At 38.2% G+C, this 19797-nt stretch overlaps 1 protein-coding gene across 1 annotated transcript in view; it reads right to left on the reverse strand.

Moving 5' to 3' along the window:
- Positions 1–19797, reverse strand: part of DGKB (diacylglycerol kinase beta) — a 293858-nt gene that overhangs the window by 109066 nt on the left and 164995 nt on the right. Inside the window, exon 21 of the mRNA XM_072412954.1 lies at positions 19507–19571. Within this exon, the coding sequence (XP_072269055.1) occupies positions 19507–19571 (65 nt within the window). The remainder of the gene's footprint in view (positions 1–19506; positions 19572–19797) is intronic.

Genomic DNA, 19797 nt, shown 5'->3' on the forward strand with positions numbered 1-19797 from the left:
TCCTTCTCTGCATGTCGAAATCGGGCATGCATCATCAGGGACTTTCCTCTAATGTAAAGAAGTGCTCTCACACATGCTCATTGTAAGGTCAGGGAGAAGAAGATCAAAGAAGAAGATGATGGTATTGGATGGAGCGACAAGCGCCGGAAGGAAGAGAGAAGCCAGGCCAGCACGGGACTCTCGGGGCTGTGGATGGGTCGAGAGCTTGCCATGGGTAAAGATAGGTGATTTTTCATATGTACTCCACTTTAAAGGTTTGGATGAAACCCCTCATTAAAAACTATTTTAATTACATAGAATTTTAAGGCATTCCCAGGCATGTTCTGTATTTATGTATTTTCAACATGAATCCCAAGTTCCATGAAAAGACCCCTCCTTGCTAACCATTTCTTTTTTAATACATTTTTTATTACATGTTCTTTATGATGGTTCACTTCTATAATATTTTGCCTATGTATTCGCCATAAAGTACCATGTATTCTGCCATTTCTGTCAAAATTTCAGTGGAGCAAACTTTTGGTAATTCTAATCATTCTCTCTGTCACTGAGCCTGATTTATTAATTCACTTCAAGACTGTAGTAGACTATCATGGGTGAACCTGGGTAATGCAGAAAACATGGAATTGATTTCTTAATAATCATTTGGTATTAGTTGGCAGATGTTTTCAATCCTGGACCAGATCCATTCTATGTTTGCTGGATCGCCCAGGTTCACCCATGTTAGTCAATCATCTCTCTGACTATCATCTATTTCTCACATATCTATTTATTTACCTCTTCATTCAATATATGTAGTTATTTCCAATCCTTACCAACTTTCCATTAATATCAACATATGGTAATGTCACATCTCTTAATCTGATGACATCATTGCCCAATCACCAGCAGCGCTCCCTTTAACGCAGCAAGAAGAATTAAAATTAGAATTATACAAATAAACACATAAAACATATTCAACGAAGATTCATTCCACACCAAAGAAAAAAAAAATCAACAGGCTTTTTAATTTTCAAAGGATTAAAATCTATACCATTATCATCCTATAATTAATTATTAGTAGAATTAGTGAATGTGTGTTCAATAACGCATTGTTTCTTATTAGTCTCTGTCCTTTGTTTCAGATTATCTGGATGTGATCTCATTGCATTATCAGTCTGATAGATTGTCGATAACATGAATCTTCTCAGGGTTGTATTAATGATCGGCGGAATGAGCCACGTATAGTAATTTCATACAATGAAACCAATGAAGAGTCATAGTGGTGAACTAGGATTGCACATTGGCGTTTATATTCTGAGAAGGGTAAACACGATGAGCTGAATGAGGAAAAATTTAAAAGTAATGTTATTTTATTCTTAATGCTCAGTATTCAAAAAAATATTCATCCCACCACATATATTTATGTATTCCTATTTGGAAGGATATGGTTTCAGATATTTTACATGCACCCAGCAGGTGGCGACCTACAGAATTAGAAAAACAACCCCACCTTCCCATTATCAGCATGGCAGATGGTAACACCTTTTTATTTGATATTACGCTAACACAACCTAAAGTCCCTACCTTAGTCATATGTCATTATAACAGTTGAAGGGCAATTTTGATGGAAAGCCAATTAACGTAACTGCATGTTTTTTTTTTTGTTTTTTTTTGGGGGGGGCAGGTGAACAAGCCTATCCCATGTGAAAAAAAAGCAAAACATTTTTCCTTAAATAGAAGTTAAAGTATAGGGGGAAGGAAATTGATTTTTCAATCCACTTTTAAGTTGAATGCAAATCGTCAGTTTGAGGGTGGCCTGTGAGAATGTGTCTCAAATGAGAAAAGTCATCCCTGTTGGCTTTAAAAATATCTTTCTCTGACTATAATTCATTCTTTTTTCATTCAACATATGTTCTTATGTGTCTGTTTGCCCCTTCCAGGAGTTTGGGTGCTAATGATATGTTCAGGAACTTTGCAATTAACGTGAGCTGTAACAGTTGAGCTGTAGTTTCAGATTTTTTAATATACACAAAAGTTTCCCCTTCTCCATGTGTCCGAGTGGCCATTGTCCCCTGGACAGAATGTCATGAAATGTTCAGGATTCCCCACACATCCATAAATTGATGCTGGAGAAGACAACATTTATGAACTCTAACAACCTTCGTGGATGACCCCGGAAGCTGCTGAGATGTATCCGTCTCTGAGTCAAAGACACAATTAAAGTCACCTCCAAAAATTAGTAAACTCTCAATAAACTCTTCCAATCACTCCAGTACCAAACCCAAGGGGAATGTGGCAAATACATGGTGGCCAGGGTGACCAAATTACCATCTAGTTTGCCCTTGACAAATAACACCCTGCCCTCCACATCACAGTTCATCTCTCCAAATTGCCAGGTTACAGAGTTTGAGATAAGTATGCCCACAGCTTTTGATTCAGCAAAACGCCCATCATATCACTTATTCTGATGTTATTACAACAAGAGGAAAAGAGAAATCTTGTCAATAGGGACATCTGTTTTGGTGCCAAATGTTAAAAACTGTATTTCTTTTGGATAGATTTCTCCTCCAAATATATGACCTACCTAACTTCCAGCCCTACCAATATATCAGTACCATTATTTTCCTTCTTCCTGTTTTTCTACGAGTCCCTATCAATCCCTTCCATCCAGAAAAAACTACAATTTGGTTTATTTACAAATGTTTAAATGGAAGCTAAGAATTCTTTGCACAAAGCCTTTGCCTCTTACAAAATTGCAGAATTTGGAGTAGTAGAAATTTGCTAACTTTTCATTAAAGCTAGCTTTTTTTCCATTACATAAAAAGGTGGATAACCCTTCTTATAATGAAAAAAAATTAATTTTAATCTCTTTTATTCTTGGAGGGGGGAAACCCTTCCTTCCATCTACTGCCGTGGAGGTAAAGACTGAATGGGAAACCTAGGATATGTGGCGTATGTATCCCAGGAGACTTTGGGCTGCTCCTCCTGCACATGCAAACAATTGGGCATGCATCAAAAAGGGATTTCCAAAAATTAAAAAAAAAAAAAAACAATGCTAGATCTCACGCATATGCAGTGCAAGTTTAGGTGACGGGAGAAGAACCCTGATGAAGATGACAGCGTTGGACCGGAACAGTGAATGATGCAAAAAAAAAAAGTGAAGCCAAGCTAGTGCAGGACTCACCATGCTCGATTTGGTGACGGAACGAGAGCTTGTCATTAGTAAAGGTAGGTGAATTTTTTTTCGAATGTTTCCCTATAAGGATATAGATGAAATTTAAGTGAAACCCCTTAAAAAATCTTTTTATCGTCCTACAGTTTTAAGGCATCCCCAGGAATGTTCTGTAAAGTATTTGTGTATTTTTTAGGCTCCTGTGCTTTGCCTTTAAATCCTTTCACACTTCTTGCCCCCCTTACCTTTCTCACCTGATAGAAAAATCGTCCCCTAGCCGCTCTCTTCTCTCCTCCAATGACCTACTAATGACTTCATCACTCATAACCTCATCACACGCATGGCTCCAAGACTTTTCTAGAGCTGCCCCGACTTTCTGGAATGGTCTTTCACGTCCTATTCGACTTGCTTCTACTTTATGCTAATTTAAAAGAGCTCTCAAAACCCAACGCTTCAACCTAAGCTACTCGTCTTCTTCTGTCTCCTCACTACTCACCCACCATTCCATATCCCTCTCCTATTGTGTGATTCTTCCCCCACCTCCTAGATTGTAAGCTCTTTGGGCAGGGTCTTCTCCTTCTTCTGTGTCACTGTCTGTATCTGTCTGTCATTTATAACCCCTATTTTTTGTACAGCGCTGCATAATATGTTGGCACTATATAATTATTGTTTATTATTAATAATATTAACACTAATAATATTATTTTTAACATGTGCAGAAGGGGCTTTCCCCTCACAATGTAAAAAAAGCATGTGCAGTTAGATCAACACTTTTTTTTCTACAATTTCAGGCGCAAATGTCACCCAATCTCGCACCTGCGCAGCGCAAGATTGGGTGACGTAGGGAGAAGAATGATGCAGGTGGAAGATGGTGGCATCTGCTGGTTGCCCTGTGCCGGAAACAATAAGAAATCTGGGACAGTGCGGGACCAAATGGAATTGAATTGCTGAGGGATTGAGGGCTCTACGAAAGTAAAGGTAAGTAAATTGCAAGTTATTGGTAATTTTCATTATTGAAAGAAAAGCAATATACCACAAATGATGCTAAAATAAATATTACAATCTAATTCATAAAACAGATTTGCCAAAATCCGTACAGTACTTCCTACCACATATGGATCTGTGCCAGCTTTTGTATGTTTTAAATCTGGAATGAAAACACCATTATCAACTTCCTTACATGTGAACATTAATCAGCTTTAAAAATGTAATAATTATCACATGCATGATTTTTTTCCCATTTTCGTCCTTTCATTCAAAAAATTAGAAAAAAAAATAATTGAAAAAAAAGTATCCGTATACTGACAACATTTTGGATGGATATTAAAACTGATTTTTTTTATTTCTTTTCTTTTGTTTTTTTATTTTTAACATACCCAGTAAATAAGTAAACAAATTGAACAAGCCTTTTCTCATTACAGAAAAAAGGTTGTAAGCAGCTGAAAATGTGCCTTTTTTTACTTTTCCAACTAAAAGGCATGTTTTTGAGTTTATTTATTGATTTAATCTACTGTGTGTATATTCAGAGCAGAGGTTGCTTGTCAAGTCTTTCATTTGAGAACAAATGCAAAACAAGTAAAATTTAATGTGGGCTTGATTTGCCTCCTGATTATACTTGTCAGTGCACTGCTGTGATTGAGATTAATTTTACATCTGCAAAGCAATACCTTGAATTGTGCTTTGTAGTGTTCAGATGTGTATTTTCTTTTTTTTTTTATTCTTTTTTTTTATTCTCAGCAATCTGTAGTGATACCGTATGTTTAGAACAGAAAGCAAATGCATTTCAAAAGCTCGACGGCTATGGAAAAGTATTACTTATTCAAATATTACAACAAAGGAAACATATTGTAATGTTGTTAAATGTGTTTGTGCATAACTCTTTTTTTTAAGCAGCTTTGTGCTTTTTAAATGTGTATCTGTCTTTTTTGAAACTACTTTGTCACCTCTGCTTATTTCTTATAAAAAGAATTTTCAGGATGCTAAATGCTCACTAGAAAAAGCAAACTCTGGAATGTTTGCTCTGCTTCTACTGCCTTGGATGTCCAATGATCCAATGTTCCCCTCTGTGATTTAAACTGGGTAAACTGGAACTTTAGACATTTTTTTTTTCATTTTTTTCATTAGTTTTTTTTTTACTTGTTTTTGGTCTGTGTCCCTTTCACTTTTCTGTTTCAGACCTAAAGCTGACCTCACATTTTTTACTTTATATAAATGGATAAAAGATATATAACCCTTTATAAAATAATTTTTTTTTTTTATATTGTAAAACTATTATTTAGCTTTTGAAGACTAAATGTCTTTAGAAGACTAAATGGGAAGTCCACAGCCTTCTGGGGTACAAATGTCACATATCTCGGGAGGTTGCGGGTTGCTCCTTCTGCTCTTGCCCGATATTGGGCTTTCTTCTACTGTAAAACAAAATGCTAATCTCATGCATTTTCCGGGAAGCGTATCACCCAATCTTATGCCTGGGCAGTGCCAAATCAGATGACACAAGAAGAAGAGCCTGGAAGAAGAGGAAGAAGATGGTGCCCGATGATCAGCCAGCATTGGGATGAAGTAGGAAGACAGATCTGATGTGACTAGGATCAAACATGGATTGATAGCTTTTCCCCTGTAAAGGTGAGTTTACTTTTTTCGGGCTTAACAGAAAAAAAGAGGACATCCCTATGGGAGCCATTACTAAAAATGGTTTCTCACTGTGGGGAAACCCATTCCAATACTATTGTAATGAGGCCTGTAAATTGTAATCCATATCTTTAATTTGGAAAATTACAACAAACTTACACAATGGGCAAGCAGAGAGAGAAATAAAAATTACATTTCTAACCATTTCCTTTTCCAAGAACAACCAAAGAGTTGGAAGTGGTATGCAGCCTTACATTTTTGCCATAAAAGAAATGACAAAGGCAAGGAGTTGGGCTTTTGTGGGTTTGCTTGGCAGAGGATATATGAGTGGCATTGTGGGACACATGCCATGTTACAAATCCTATTTGTTTGAAAATGTTCATACAAAACTTCGGAAACTCGTTTCATGGTTTAATACTCTCTTTTTTTCTGTAGTATGTGAAATGCATATACAGTATCCAAAAAAAGACACTGGGGCCAAAATCACCACAATGGGTTCGCGTGTGTACTTATGCCCTGTGGTTTACTGATATCAAAAATAGCACAGAGGGGTATGGTTTTTGTACAGTGACAATATTTGTAAAAATTGGTAATGCAATGCATTAATATGAATCTGTCTGCAATGTGCTAGTTCCCTTGCTTTTGTTGAAAGAGATTTCCCAGCTCTATTCTTTCTGTAAATACATCCCTAAAAAAAATTAATAGCATCCTATAAATAAATGATGTTTCTTAAATATCTAGTTTGTTTATCTTTTAATGATATTATATTTGGGGTAATTTGAACTCACTGAGTTCCTTGTATCTGTCTTCCCCATAGCAGGGAGAGTGCATATTAAGCAGTGTGGGGTATAACAACAATATACAACTGGGATCTGCTGTCAATCTATGCCAATAGGGCACAGCAATGAATGTGGTGGAATAGAGGTATAGTAAGCAAGCGGTGGTCACTGCCAGTATACATCAGTAGGGCAAGGCAGCAGACACGTAAAGTGGGGTCATTGGAAGCATGTGGGGGCCACAGGAAGTCCAAATGAATAGGACAGGGCAGTGAGCATGGTAGAGTGAAGGTGTTGGAAACAGGTGGGGTCATTGTCAATGTGCATCAGTAGGCATGGTAAAGTGGAGACATTTGGGGCCACTGTCAAGGTGTACCAGTAGGAATGGGCAGGGCAGTAGGCATGGTAAAGTGAAGTCTTTGGAGCAGACGGAGGCCACTATCAAGGTGCACCAGTGGGGCAGGGCGGCAGGCATGGTTGATATATTGGAAACAAATGGGGGGGGGGGGGTTTCCTGTCAACTACACCAGCAAGATGTGCCTAAAAACTGCCTATGGACATACAGACACACCGTGTATTAGCACAGAGTGCACCAAAGGATGCAAACTGACCACAACCTCATGGTTCTTCTTCTGTGTTTGGCTTGGTCAGCATCAGGGGATATGGCAGGTTCAATGGGACTGAATGCACAGAAGTTAAGTAATCTCAGCCCAGCCAATCAATATAGCCAAATGCTATTCAGAAAAAAAGAAGGAAGAAGATGGCGACACCCTGCCATGGAACCGGGACAGGTGAGTATACGGTTTAGTTCCGCTTTATTGTCTCCATGCCTGTTATTGGGACCCATCTGCCACTATAGAGCCAATGTATTTGTAATTCTTACTTGTTTTTACCCAGGATTCAACCAAACTTTACACATGATCTTAGTAAGTAATTATTTAGGAGTAAAAGTTAATTTAAATATTTTCCAATAAAATTAAATGTAAAAATGTGTCCATTAGGGGAAAAGCTGGATGAATCTTGGGTGAAATCCTTTACAAATAGTCCCTTTAAATATTGCCCCATTTCTGTGTATGGTTGCATTCTTACTTTTCTGTTTGTTTGCACGCTTCGTTAAAGTAAACCTTTTTTTTTTTCATCCATCAGAAACATTGCAAATCCCGGGTGTTAAATAACACGCATGGGATATTTATGTGTGATTTATAGGAGATTAAATGCAGAACGGGTAATGACAGGGAACTAAATTACATCAGGATATGAATGAGAACTGTTTGTAGGTGTTCTCAAAAAACCTGCTGTTATTACGTAAATGCATCTGTTTATACCATATTTGATTTTTTATGTATTTATTTATTTTATTTATTTAACCTTCAAAATGATTTTGTTACTCTGCCTGCGATCTGCAAAAATCTCAATCGTTACCGTATATATATCTATATTTTTTTATTTTTTTTTAACACAGGTTAATTATTTCTAAACCCACCAAAAGAAGAAAAATATATTTTAACAAGCAGACGCACACAAGCTTTCTGATTATATTCTAATCTGCAAACCTAATTATCACCTTCTTATAAAGTAGAAGGAAAAGCTTTGGAAGCAAATTAACGTCTCCATATCAGTGGGGCAGTTTGTTACTTTCATAAATGATCTTCACTTCAAAAAGAATTGGTATAAGCCTTAATTACAGGACAAAAACATCTTCAGATTCAACCTTTGTTTGTGTTTTTAAACAATTGGTTATCTATAAGATTGCTGCAATAGTTTTTATTATATTTGTTTATTTCATATTGTTCACGTTTTTGATGTGATAAAAAGGGAGCTTTTAATTTAAAGGTGCGCATATGGTGCCAATGCAAAGTGAGTGGTTTTCTCTGGCTTCTGTGCTTTCTGTGTTCCTGACAAGTCTGAACGGATCTGAACGATTGTCTGGGTCACTAAATTAAACATTTTTGAAGCCTGAGGATCAGCATGACAGTTAAGTCAGTCTAGACCAGTGGCCGCCAAGAAAAATTTTCGTGGTCTGCGGCTCTGGCCGGTGCCCCACCCCGCGCAGGGTCAGAAGAAGGATACAGCTGGTGAGGCGCACCGGCCAGAGCCGCAGACCCCCTACAAATCCCAGGCTCAGGGAAGCGAGCAGGCTTTGTCCCTCGGCACAACCCGCCCACTCTCCCATCACGGGCTCAGATCTGGTTGGAGATCACTGGTCTAGACCTATTTTTCTCAACCAGGGTTCCTCCAGAAGTTTGAGCAATGAGCAATTTTTGCCTCTCAGGTCAGTTTAAGTGACACCAAAGATGTTTTTGGCTATCTGTAAGGGTGACATTCTTCCCAATGGCCAGCAATGTAAGAGGAATTCTTCCCACTGATCATCACAATAATGTACCGTGAGCTGTGGTTCCCCGGTTCTCTTTGTAAGCTACACAACACCTTCCCCCGTGCTATGAAGACGAGAAGAGATGGGTGAGTGTTCCGCAAGTCCAGCAGTTTCTGTTCTATGGTAATGTGGATTCTCTATACAATGGGCCCTTTGTGGTTTAGGAGGGTATGGGCCCCCATGCGGTTGCACAATTTGCACCTCCCTGTGTCCAAGGGATGCAATTTGACCACAACCGCATGGATCTGCTTCTGTGCCTGGTTTGGTCAGCATTGGGGGAACTGGCAGGTTCAATGGGATTGAAATCCTGTGCATCTGTTTAGATGTCACGTCTTTTCAGCCAATCAAGATAGCTGAAGATTGCATTGAGGAAGCACAGTGAGTAAACATTGCCCCCCTGGGACAGGTAGTAAAACCGTTACATATTAGAATGCGGAAAATAAATATATGGGATAGGTGCATGACTCAACGTTTCCTGCCTGAAGTTCATAATGTTATTGATCAAATATTGATCCTAACACAATGGATGAAATGAGAATTGGGAATTTATTGATTTGAATATGATGAGTAACCAATCTGCAATCAATAAATAAAAAATAAAATCCTAATATTTTAAATATTTTGGCCAAGTATTGCAAATCAAAACCAACCAACCTTTTCATCCAAGCAATTATCTAATCAATCAATTATATCACATCATGAATTGCTAGCTATAGAGGAGTTGTCCTCTTCCAGCAACCATATCAACAACAATGAGATAAAACACTGGGAGGGATTCACATAACATTCACATAACAAAATGAAACATTCATATATTAATGAGGAGATAAGCTGACAACCCCTTTAATATATAATCATAAACAACAACAACAAAAAAGTGAAATTTGGTCTTCAGAGGAAAGATGCCATTTTTCTGTTGTAAAAGTGGCCTTTGGACGACAGATCCCTCGAAGTCTTTAATTATAAAGAGGCATTTATTGTATTTTCCAAAACACAGCAGGAAGTGAAGAGCAGAACCCACCCGTTCCTAGACAACAGGACTGCATTAATAATAATTGTCCTCTGTCGAGAATCATGAATATTTCTGGGTGTCTGTGCAGAGAATACAATAGATTGAACACAGTGACCCCGAGCAGAGCCACCAATTAGAGGAGCCTTGGAATAAAAGAATTAGGGAAGCAGCATTTACATGTATGCTGCTGGCAGGTAGTGTTTTATAGTTTGTAATAATATGTATCAATACCCACATGTAATATATTTCAGTTTACCAATCTGTAGATCGGTGGCTGCATTGAATTTATTTTTCCAAGCTTTTGTTCCTTTATTTATACCTGGTGATCGTGCCAGTGACAATTCACCATAATGTATCAGCGTTGTCACCCAGGGATAAAAAACCTGCCCATCTCTTCTCCTCCTTAGTTTCTTTAGTACTCTGAGTACTCTGAGCTATCTGGAAATGTTTAGGGCTACGTATACATGTCAGATGATTCTCGTCCGATTATCGCTTCAGGGCTGATAGACTAGAATCTGATATCTAGGCAGATCCATAAACGAAGAATGACTGCAATACAAGTGAAGGAGATAGAGTGCAGCGGGGTGCCGCTCGCTTGTTCTCTCTCCTCCCCTCTCCATAGAACAGATAAGTCCAGTATGTACAGCGCTCGTTCATGCATCATTCAGTCTTTTGTCGTTGGAAAGGATTTTGAAACATCCATTCCATGACAAAAGTCTAACGCGTATACATAGCCTAACTAAGGCTTAGTCTACACGGACGTTTTCCCAGCCTTTATCCTACAGCCCTTGTTTTAAATCCCCATGCATTACAATTGGTTAATCTACAACAGGAGGTTTCCTTGAGGCACGTTCTTTACATTTATCTTAAACGTTGCTAGCAACGTTTAAAAAATTTGAACGCTGGGTTAGCGCTGGAAAATGCCCCAAAACGCGGGGAAAAGTGGATAAACATGGGTAAACTCGTCTATTGATTTCAATGGGACGTTTTCCCGTGTTTTCCCGTGCAATTAGTTTGAAGCGCAGTAAAACTCGATAAAAATGTGGGAAAATGCGAAAGGCATCATAGGCATTTTCTAGCATTTTAAAGGCAAGCTTTAAAACGCTAATAAAAGTGCATAAAAATGCAAATGAAAGCAATAGGAACGTTTACATGCATTTTTAGGAAACATCCATGTAGACCCAGCCTAATAGGAGTGCAGTGCAGGCAAAGAGCACAGAAGGCACAAGATTTGTCGTAGGATCACCAGGTATTTCACTATATTGTAGAAAAATTTCAAAACATTACTAATGATATTTTAAAAATAGTCCACAAAGGACTAAATGGGAGATCATTGTTCCGGTTTATATACATGGAGAGCAGATACACATCTTAAAGCCAATTTATCATAAGAATGTTATCATTGTGCAAAAACGTTCCCTTTTACATAATTCAATTTTTTTTTTCTTTAAATTTACTTTTTTCTGACTTTTTTTTTTAAATTTCCCACCTCTTCTGTTTTTACTTCCATAGTGGTAAAGACTGAAGGGGAAACCCACAGCCTCCTGGGATAAATACGCCACTTATACCACGGAGTTGGAGGCTACTCATTCTACACATGCCCGAGATCAGGCACCGCGGCTCCAGGGATCATCTTCAAATGAAAAAAAAAAAGCTCAGTCCCACGCGTGCGCAGAGTGGAATTGGAAATCATTTATTTACATTTGTAAGAAGACACAGGCCCAGTGTGAGGTTGCGCAAAGACATGAAGTACCCAGAAGAAAGAAGATGGTGGCATGATACATAATAAGGAGCTCTGGGAGGAAGACAAAAGCCATGACAGCACGGGATTTGCTGAGCTTGCTAAGTACACAGATCAAAGGCTTTCAACAATAAGAGTTTTTTTTGTGCAAATTCCTCTTTAGGCTCTTATTTATGGGTAAACCACAGTCCATCTCATTCCTAAAAATGGTACGCAAAACAAAAACCATAGAATGATTGGAGGAAAGCTAGCCATGAAATTTTGGAGGTCACATGACTGGGCTTTGAAACTTAACATTGAGGCACATTGGTAAATCACATGAAGAGCACCCTTAGCTTGACTTCCACAGATTTCACCCTTCTGTTTTAGTATTCCTGATAGAATTCTTTATAAAAGTAACCTTTTTTTTGGGGGGGGGGGGGGGGCTTCTCAAAACATCGAAAATGATTGTGCATATTTGCTGCCCTGTAAATGTTTTTTTGGATCTTAGATCCCTTTCGGCCTTATTTTTTGGTTCTAAGAAATTCAGACATTTTATAAAGTTTAAAAAATATTGCTGCAGTAATCACCTTCAACTGGAACCCCCCCCCAACACACACAGTACTACTTTTTCTCATTTTGTAAAGTTTAGCATCATTCACCCCACTTCTTCTGAGCCAAGCCCAATATGTTCTTGACCCCATACTATGATTGGATAGTGAAGGGAAGAAACACATTGTTCGCTTTGATTTTGCTTTCTTTCTATTAGCTCCTTGTCAGCCAATGGCTTTTAGTTCTCCTTTTCCCATTCTCACCTACCAGGTAATACACTTCTTGCATTTCCAAAAAAATACATTTAATGATGTAGCAATGAATACAGAACTGCAATCATTTGTGTCATTTATATCTGCCTACATGAAACACATGATTACATCGTTTGATAGACAAAAATACATTTTTGGAGAAGTTTAATTAACAAAAAAAAAGTTCTGCCCTCTCTTAGTATAAAGTACTTTATGTATGACTGCTATGTAAATGCAATCAAATATTCTTCTGTAGATTGGATCGCTGAATTTGCTAAATAACACAATGCAGAGTATACTGTGCAGTCAGTATGCAAACTTCATCAATGACATTTGTGAAATTGGATTTGCCTATTTCATGCCAGCAACTCACAGAGTTTCAGATGCCAACGCACCAGAGCTAAAGTTCGAATATGGCACCCAAAGTACAGCTAGGAACAGATGGACTGTCACTAGTTCTGTTTAACCTCCCCTACATTGTGAATGTAAGATTAAAGAATACATTGTAATTATTAATTTTGTGTTTTTGTATTGGTAGCTATGTTTTATGTGATTTCAGGATATTTCAGGAAGAGTGAGTGGATAGGCTATACCAATCAGCTAAAATTGACAAACTGAAAAACAAAAAATTAAGCAAAAGGTAGAGGTTTTTGGCAAAAAAATGTGCAAAGTTTCTTTTGCAAAAAAAATTGTGTCTCTTGGCAGCTTTTTGTTTTATTATTACAGTACATGCAATGTAAAACTTAGATCTATATGTGTTGTTGCAGCATACTGAGCCAGCCACCAGGGACATTGTAACTAGGGATGAGCAAAATAATTTATTAAATTCAGTCTAGCGGTGAATTGGGACATTCTCGTCTACTAAACATGTAGGCAAGAACGGCCTTTGTAAATTCGGCTGGCGAGACAGAATTTTTTGAGACCTGCAAGACCAATCAGGGGACCGGAGCTGTCAGCTCTGCTCCCCTGATTGCTGTTGCAGACCTTTACTATGTGTTCCTGGATAGAGTTTCTCTATCCAGGAACATAGTGGGAGTTTCACGGCTGGATGCTCACGATTGAATGCAGCGTGGGAAAAATCCTCTTATTTTTCCCACAGCCGCATTAAATCATAAACGCAAGCTGCATGACTCTGACAGGAGGATTACCGCCGCTGCATTTATGAATGGAGCCGTGAGAATCCTTCTATCAGTGAGAGATCCCCGGGCACTACAGGTTAGAATTAGGGCTTGCCATCATTCTTGACTGTAGTGCCCTGGGATGGCTCACTGACAGGAGGATTCCCACGGCTGTATTTATGAATGCAGCCGCGATAATCCTGCTATAGTGATTAATCCTCCTATAATGGATAGGTTCAAGCTGGACAAATCTAGAGTTGTGATTTAGGAGCAAGATCAGATTAAAAAAAAATATATATATATATATAGGTTAGAAGTAAGGGATTTTTGTGGCAAGGGTAAAGTTAAATCACCAAGGATTTGAATTATGTTTCACAAATATAAAAACATAAATTTGTACAGTATGCATTTGAAAAGCATTGATGAATAATATATAGAAACACAAATGCGTTTCGCAGATTTCCGTCTTCTTCAGGGAAGTATTGGTTAATGACGGGTTATGTACAAGGGTAGAGTGGCACAGATGGTCCCACAAGGTTAGCCATTAGGCTTTATTGCAGAATGGACAGCCACACAATAATCCACCCAAATGGAGTGGAGAGCCGGCATCAGCAATTTAGGTCACAGAAGAGGGGAGTTCCTGGGGAGTTTGGTGCACTACCATGCTTGTTAGATTTAAACAGGCTTGTGAATGACAGCTGCAGAGTCATTTGTTGCTTTCAAGTGTACGAATAACAAAGCGACCCTAACACCCTGCATATTTTTATATGTAATATTTTCTTTATTAAAAAAACGATAATGACTGTTAATCCTTGACATCCCGACAAAAGATATTTTTGCAGTTTCATTTACAGCGCTTTACAGAATCTCAAGTTTAAAAACAAAACCAACTTGCAGAACCAACTTGCAGATCATAATCCTCGATTATTGCTAAGTCTTCATTTGAACTTCAGGACAAAAACAAAAATTTTTGTTTGACATTATTCAGCATTTTTTGGAGATGCTAATCAGACCCAATTTTTCTTAACTGGTAACATCTGAACTGGGAATCCCAACATTGTTTTTTTTTTCTCTCTCCTTTTATTACATGATGATCACCACTTTCAGACTCACTTTGTATGCAAGGTCATCAATGATTTCGGATGAATACATTTTGATTGTAAAGCGCGCGGTCGTAATTAGGTGTCTATTATGCATTCATTCTATTCCGTGTTTATCATACATACTGTACATTCATCATCTCATTGTGCGTCTGTATGCTTCATATTTTGCATATACTAATGAATTTCTAAGTGGCTAAACTTTGGAGATAAAAAAGTAATTTTTTTCCAACTTAAAAATGTCCCCTTTTCTTTTCTACCCACTTTCTCTAGTGGATACTCACAGAATCATTAGAAAACATTATTACAGCTTTCATGATTCCTGAAAACTGGATTAAAAGTGGATGCAAACCCAATACCTATAATATCATTTTGATTTCATTTCTCAACTAAGTTTCAATATTTTAATGCAGAACTAAACTTACCTCCCCTTGCTCCATCACCAGCACCAATAACTTCCCCCATTCTTCTTCCAGGTTCAGTTATGTAGCCGGAATGACACGTCTTCTGCATGTGCACAGAAATTCATTCATTCCCAGAATGGCATTCATACCTAACCAGTGTATGCCAGGATTGTACTTTAAGGCACACGTGAAGCTCATTGTATATTTAAGAAGGAATTTATTTTTTATTTTTGCAGTAAGGACAGGCAAGGAAGTCTGCTCACATTTGTTTCTTTTTTGTTTTTTTTTTTTGTTCTTGAAGCTCAGTTTTCTTTAAATCTACTTCTTCATGAATCAAAAGCATTAACCTAACATAAAACTAAATTCTTTGACCCTCCATATCTAAAAAAGACATTAGCAGCCCATTTTTATTGGAAGGGCTGGGCCACTTTAAATTATAAACTGTTCAATAAACAAAATCAGCAGTTAACACTATGAAATATTGAGCCAGGGTCAAAATGGGGCCCCCCAGAGAAAAGGAACCGACCGGAAAAAACAACTTTCCAAGTACATTGGCACACCAGAAAGCATCCAGGGTTAGGTGCTCACCAGAGGGTCAGGTGCCTATCTTATGACTCTCCATATGGCACAAAAACATATTTTGGAGGCATATCCTTGGAGTTCTACAGTCTTCAGGTAGGACAGTCTGACCCTAGCCACATCCAATGGACACTAAGGCAACATCAGAACCATTTATGTTTTCTTGCAGGATAAATACTCCACCATGGTTACAAAATATACAGCGAAAAGGGAAAAATTTAAGTGGGCCCCCCCATACCAAAATGTCCCATGAAATACTCCATCCGCTTTCCTAAATTGACCATCTCTGACCTTACCCTTATAGAAGAGGGGATGGAAACATAATCCAAAAGGATTCTGTGGTCTACTGAAGACCAAAAAAGACTTGACAGATTTCAATGTATATCATCGAAATTCCAACATAGAGATTCTTAAAGGTCTACAAAATGATAATAATGAATAAATCTTGATCTATGGTCAGATTGAGGTCATAAAGGCCCCTTTGCCACGTATTTCTCTAAGGCATTGCTGACTATTACTACAAACACATTACCTTGATATTTCAGGCTCTGAATGGACAGCCAACATACTACAATGCACACGTGTGTTTGCTGCCACATACAGTAGATGGCTCACATTTGTGCTTTGTGGTGCACTGGTGCATGTGTGTTGGGGTGCTTTGGGGCTTCATTCTAAATGATTTAAACCTTGATGCACTGTCGAGGGTATATAGGTTAGTTTTCATGGGGTCTGGGGCAAATATGGGCCCCAATGCACAGCATTCCAGCTCCCTGCATCCCTGTCATTCTGTCAACCAGGGCCCTGGAAATACTGGGGCCCCTGGAGATAGTGGGGGCTCAGTCTGTTTGCCTTGTTTGCTCAACCCTAAAACCTGCCCTGCCGTTAATGGTGCAATGTGCTGCAGGTGTAGGAAGTAAAGCCTAACATCTGGGATCCCCAGAATACATGCTTGTTATCTACCTGTAATTCATCTCACATGTTTATAATCCTAAAAAATTCTAATAAATAAAAAAAAAATACAGCGTGAGAACCAGCACCTACGATCAACTCTTCTATTGTGTAACGTGCCATTCTAAAATAGATTGACTGTGTGCCATGTTCTCTTTTTGTTAATGCAGCCCCATTGCACTAATCATTATGGTATTACTCACAAATAATAGAATGATTTCACTGGGAGAGGAAGGAAATTTGCATCTACTACATCAAAATGCAAAACAATAAACTATAAACTATTATTAAGTATTTTTTGATCCAATTGCCGCCATGAATCACTGCGAGTCATTTGCATTGAATTGATACACGTTTGCAAGAGCAAATAAAAATAAGTTTCACCTATGCAAAATGCAATCAAGAGACCTAAATGTAAACTCTGAAATGTTGGTCTTCTGTTTCAATGGAAATCAGATCATTTACATGTCACAGGTGTGTAACTATACCCAGAAAACATCTTATGCTGGAAATATTAATTACCCATAGACATAAAATGATTGCTGGATTTTATAATGATGGGGTGAACTAGACACCAACCCCAGATAAAAAATATGAAGGAATAAATAGGTAAAATAAAACATTATTTTATTTAATTTATCAAGCTGTAAAGAAAGTCTACCATGGCTTGCATGTTTAGTAAAAGTTTGCTAGGATTTTATTATTTCAAAAAAGTATTTGCAAATTAAAAAGTTAGATTATATACTTACCTTTTTTTCACCTTCTTCATTGCAAAGTGTGACGTCACCAGGTTGAGCTTCCTGGGGAATGATGAGAACCTCAGATCTCAGGAGAAGATGATCCAGTTTAGTGGAAGAGCATTTTTTCACAAGATTTGGGCTGTCCTAAATTCCCCAGGAGCTAAAAAAAGAGTTTGAAGTCACCCTAACCTTTTCACTAAAGGTGGAAAATGGGGGTAAGGATGGGGTAATTAAGTCATTGTAATCAAGGGTCAAGCCAAATTCAAAGTCACGGTGTGGGACAGTTATGACAAATTACGTTTTAAGGCTGCTCTGTTCCCTGCTGCTCTGATCAGCTGCCAGGGTAAAGGAATCAATTTTGTACTGACTGAACAGATACAGACTTTAACACCCACACACAAGAAAATTGTGGCAATCCTTGTGTGTTGCACTGACTTTTGGTCCTATAGTGTTGGAGCTTTTCACAGTGTCAATCCTTCAATACTGTTGAAAAAGCTACAATCTGTTTTGTCCACTTGGGACCTGTGATTGCTAAATAGAGTTAGAAGACAATTTAAAGCCAAAGTGAACCCAAAATAAAAAAAATCACACTTACCTTCAATCCCGCAGATCAGTTTATCCATCAGGAGGTTTCTTCCATCGGGTCCTGTGGCGTCCCAGTAACCATCTTCCGCCAGGCACAGAGAGTAGTGGGTGCCGACATCTTCTTCTCTCTTCTTCCAGATTATTATTCCTGCATCACCTGATCTTACACTGTGCAGGGGTGAGATCGGGTGACGTAGATTGGGAAAAAATTGCAGATATCACTGCACATGCATGAGATTGGCATTTTGTTTTCTATTGATGAAAGGCCTCCTTTTGCGCATGCCTGAGATGCTTAGGCATGCTCAGAAGGAGCAGCCAAGAGCCTCCCGGGATGTGTGACGTAGGTATCCCAGGAGGCTCTGCACTCCCATTCATTCTTGATTGCCAAGGCAATTAAGAATTAAAAGGGGAGTGCCGCATCCATTTTTTTAAAAAAAGGTGTTGCACATTAAAGAAAAACAAACCCTTTTATGTAAAGTAAAAATTTTAAGTTTAGTTACACTTTAAAAAGGAGAAATTCCCCAAATCTCAATGTCACAGAAGTCCTTTTCTTAAGCTGCATAAACCAAAAAAATGACTCTGGTATAGTTGAGGATGGGTGGAGAAGGCAGTGAGGAAATTGAGGAGTGGGAATTTGAAGGGAATCTTTAAGTTTAACAAATTGTTCTGGTCCATTAGTGTTCCATGAAGACTCACTACTTTCTTTGTTGTATTTGGGGGTTGCTGAGAAGGAAAGCCCCGAGTCAGTCTGATTGGAGCTTATACAAGGTATTGCACCCCACCCCCCAATGTGAAAGCAATGAGTTAATCAATAACTAGCGGCTCTGTTAAGTAGAATGAGGCACATACTCCTCCATATCTGGGAGTATAGAAAAGCAGAGTGGTTTTAGCTAAATTATGTTTGTTTTTTTGTAAATGAGTGATGAATTAGGTCAAAACCTTAAAAAAATATACAGAAATGCATTAGAAAAGAAGCTCATTTCAAAAAAGCCATAATCTTAAGGATATCTTCTTTATTCTCTTTTGCTGTATGGTACAGCAGAGTAAAGAAATAAAGGAGAGTATGTGCTGTTAGGTAGGTATTGCATTAAAAGAAAACCTTTTAGGAGGCTTTGGACTGCTTGGGTTTATGCATTTAGGTTTTTGGGTAATCACACCTGCTGTGCCCATTATGAGGGTTTCTCACCATCCTTGCCCTCCCGGATCAATACATTTGCTGTGTCCATTGTAAGTGGCTTCCACCATCCTTGGCTTGAGTTCCTGGAGCTGAACACCATTATGGGGGCTCCCTCAATCCTTTGGTATGGTCATTATGAAGGGCTCCTCACAACCATGCTGAATTTTGTATTTATTTGATAGTATAAATATTGTAAAGATAAAACTTCCAAGTAATGAGGAACTGAGTTAGAAAGAACAACAGGAGAGATCTTGCTTACTGTTACCAATACATATGAGGAGTTTGCTCATTCCTTGTAATTAAAATATAAGTTTTGGGTGGACTGGGCCAAAATGTACAGAAATAATTAGATTAAAATAATGGGTAAGATAATAAAGGTTTCTTGTCTTACCTACTGTTGAACTTTTCTGGATGTTTTTCTCGCATCATGTGAAATCTGTGAGCTATTGATGCATCCTAAACGAAAGAAAAAATTATGAGTATTTCATGTTTTTTATTGTCATCATCATGAGTCATAATGACAAAAATGGTAATTTGCATGCCTGAAATATATCACTTTCATTTCATAGGTTCACATTGTGCACAGTACAGCCATGGTGCACTGACCATTGGCGAAATCATTAGGAAAATGGTGACATTATTTCTAAATAGCCACAGTGATGTCTTGCATTGAACCCCTTTT

Source organism: Pyxicephalus adspersus, chromosome 5, assembly GCF_032062135.1.
Source record: "Pyxicephalus adspersus chromosome 5, UCB_Pads_2.0, whole genome shotgun sequence".
NCBI lineage: Eukaryota > Metazoa > Chordata > Amphibia > Anura > Pyxicephalidae > Pyxicephalus > Pyxicephalus adspersus.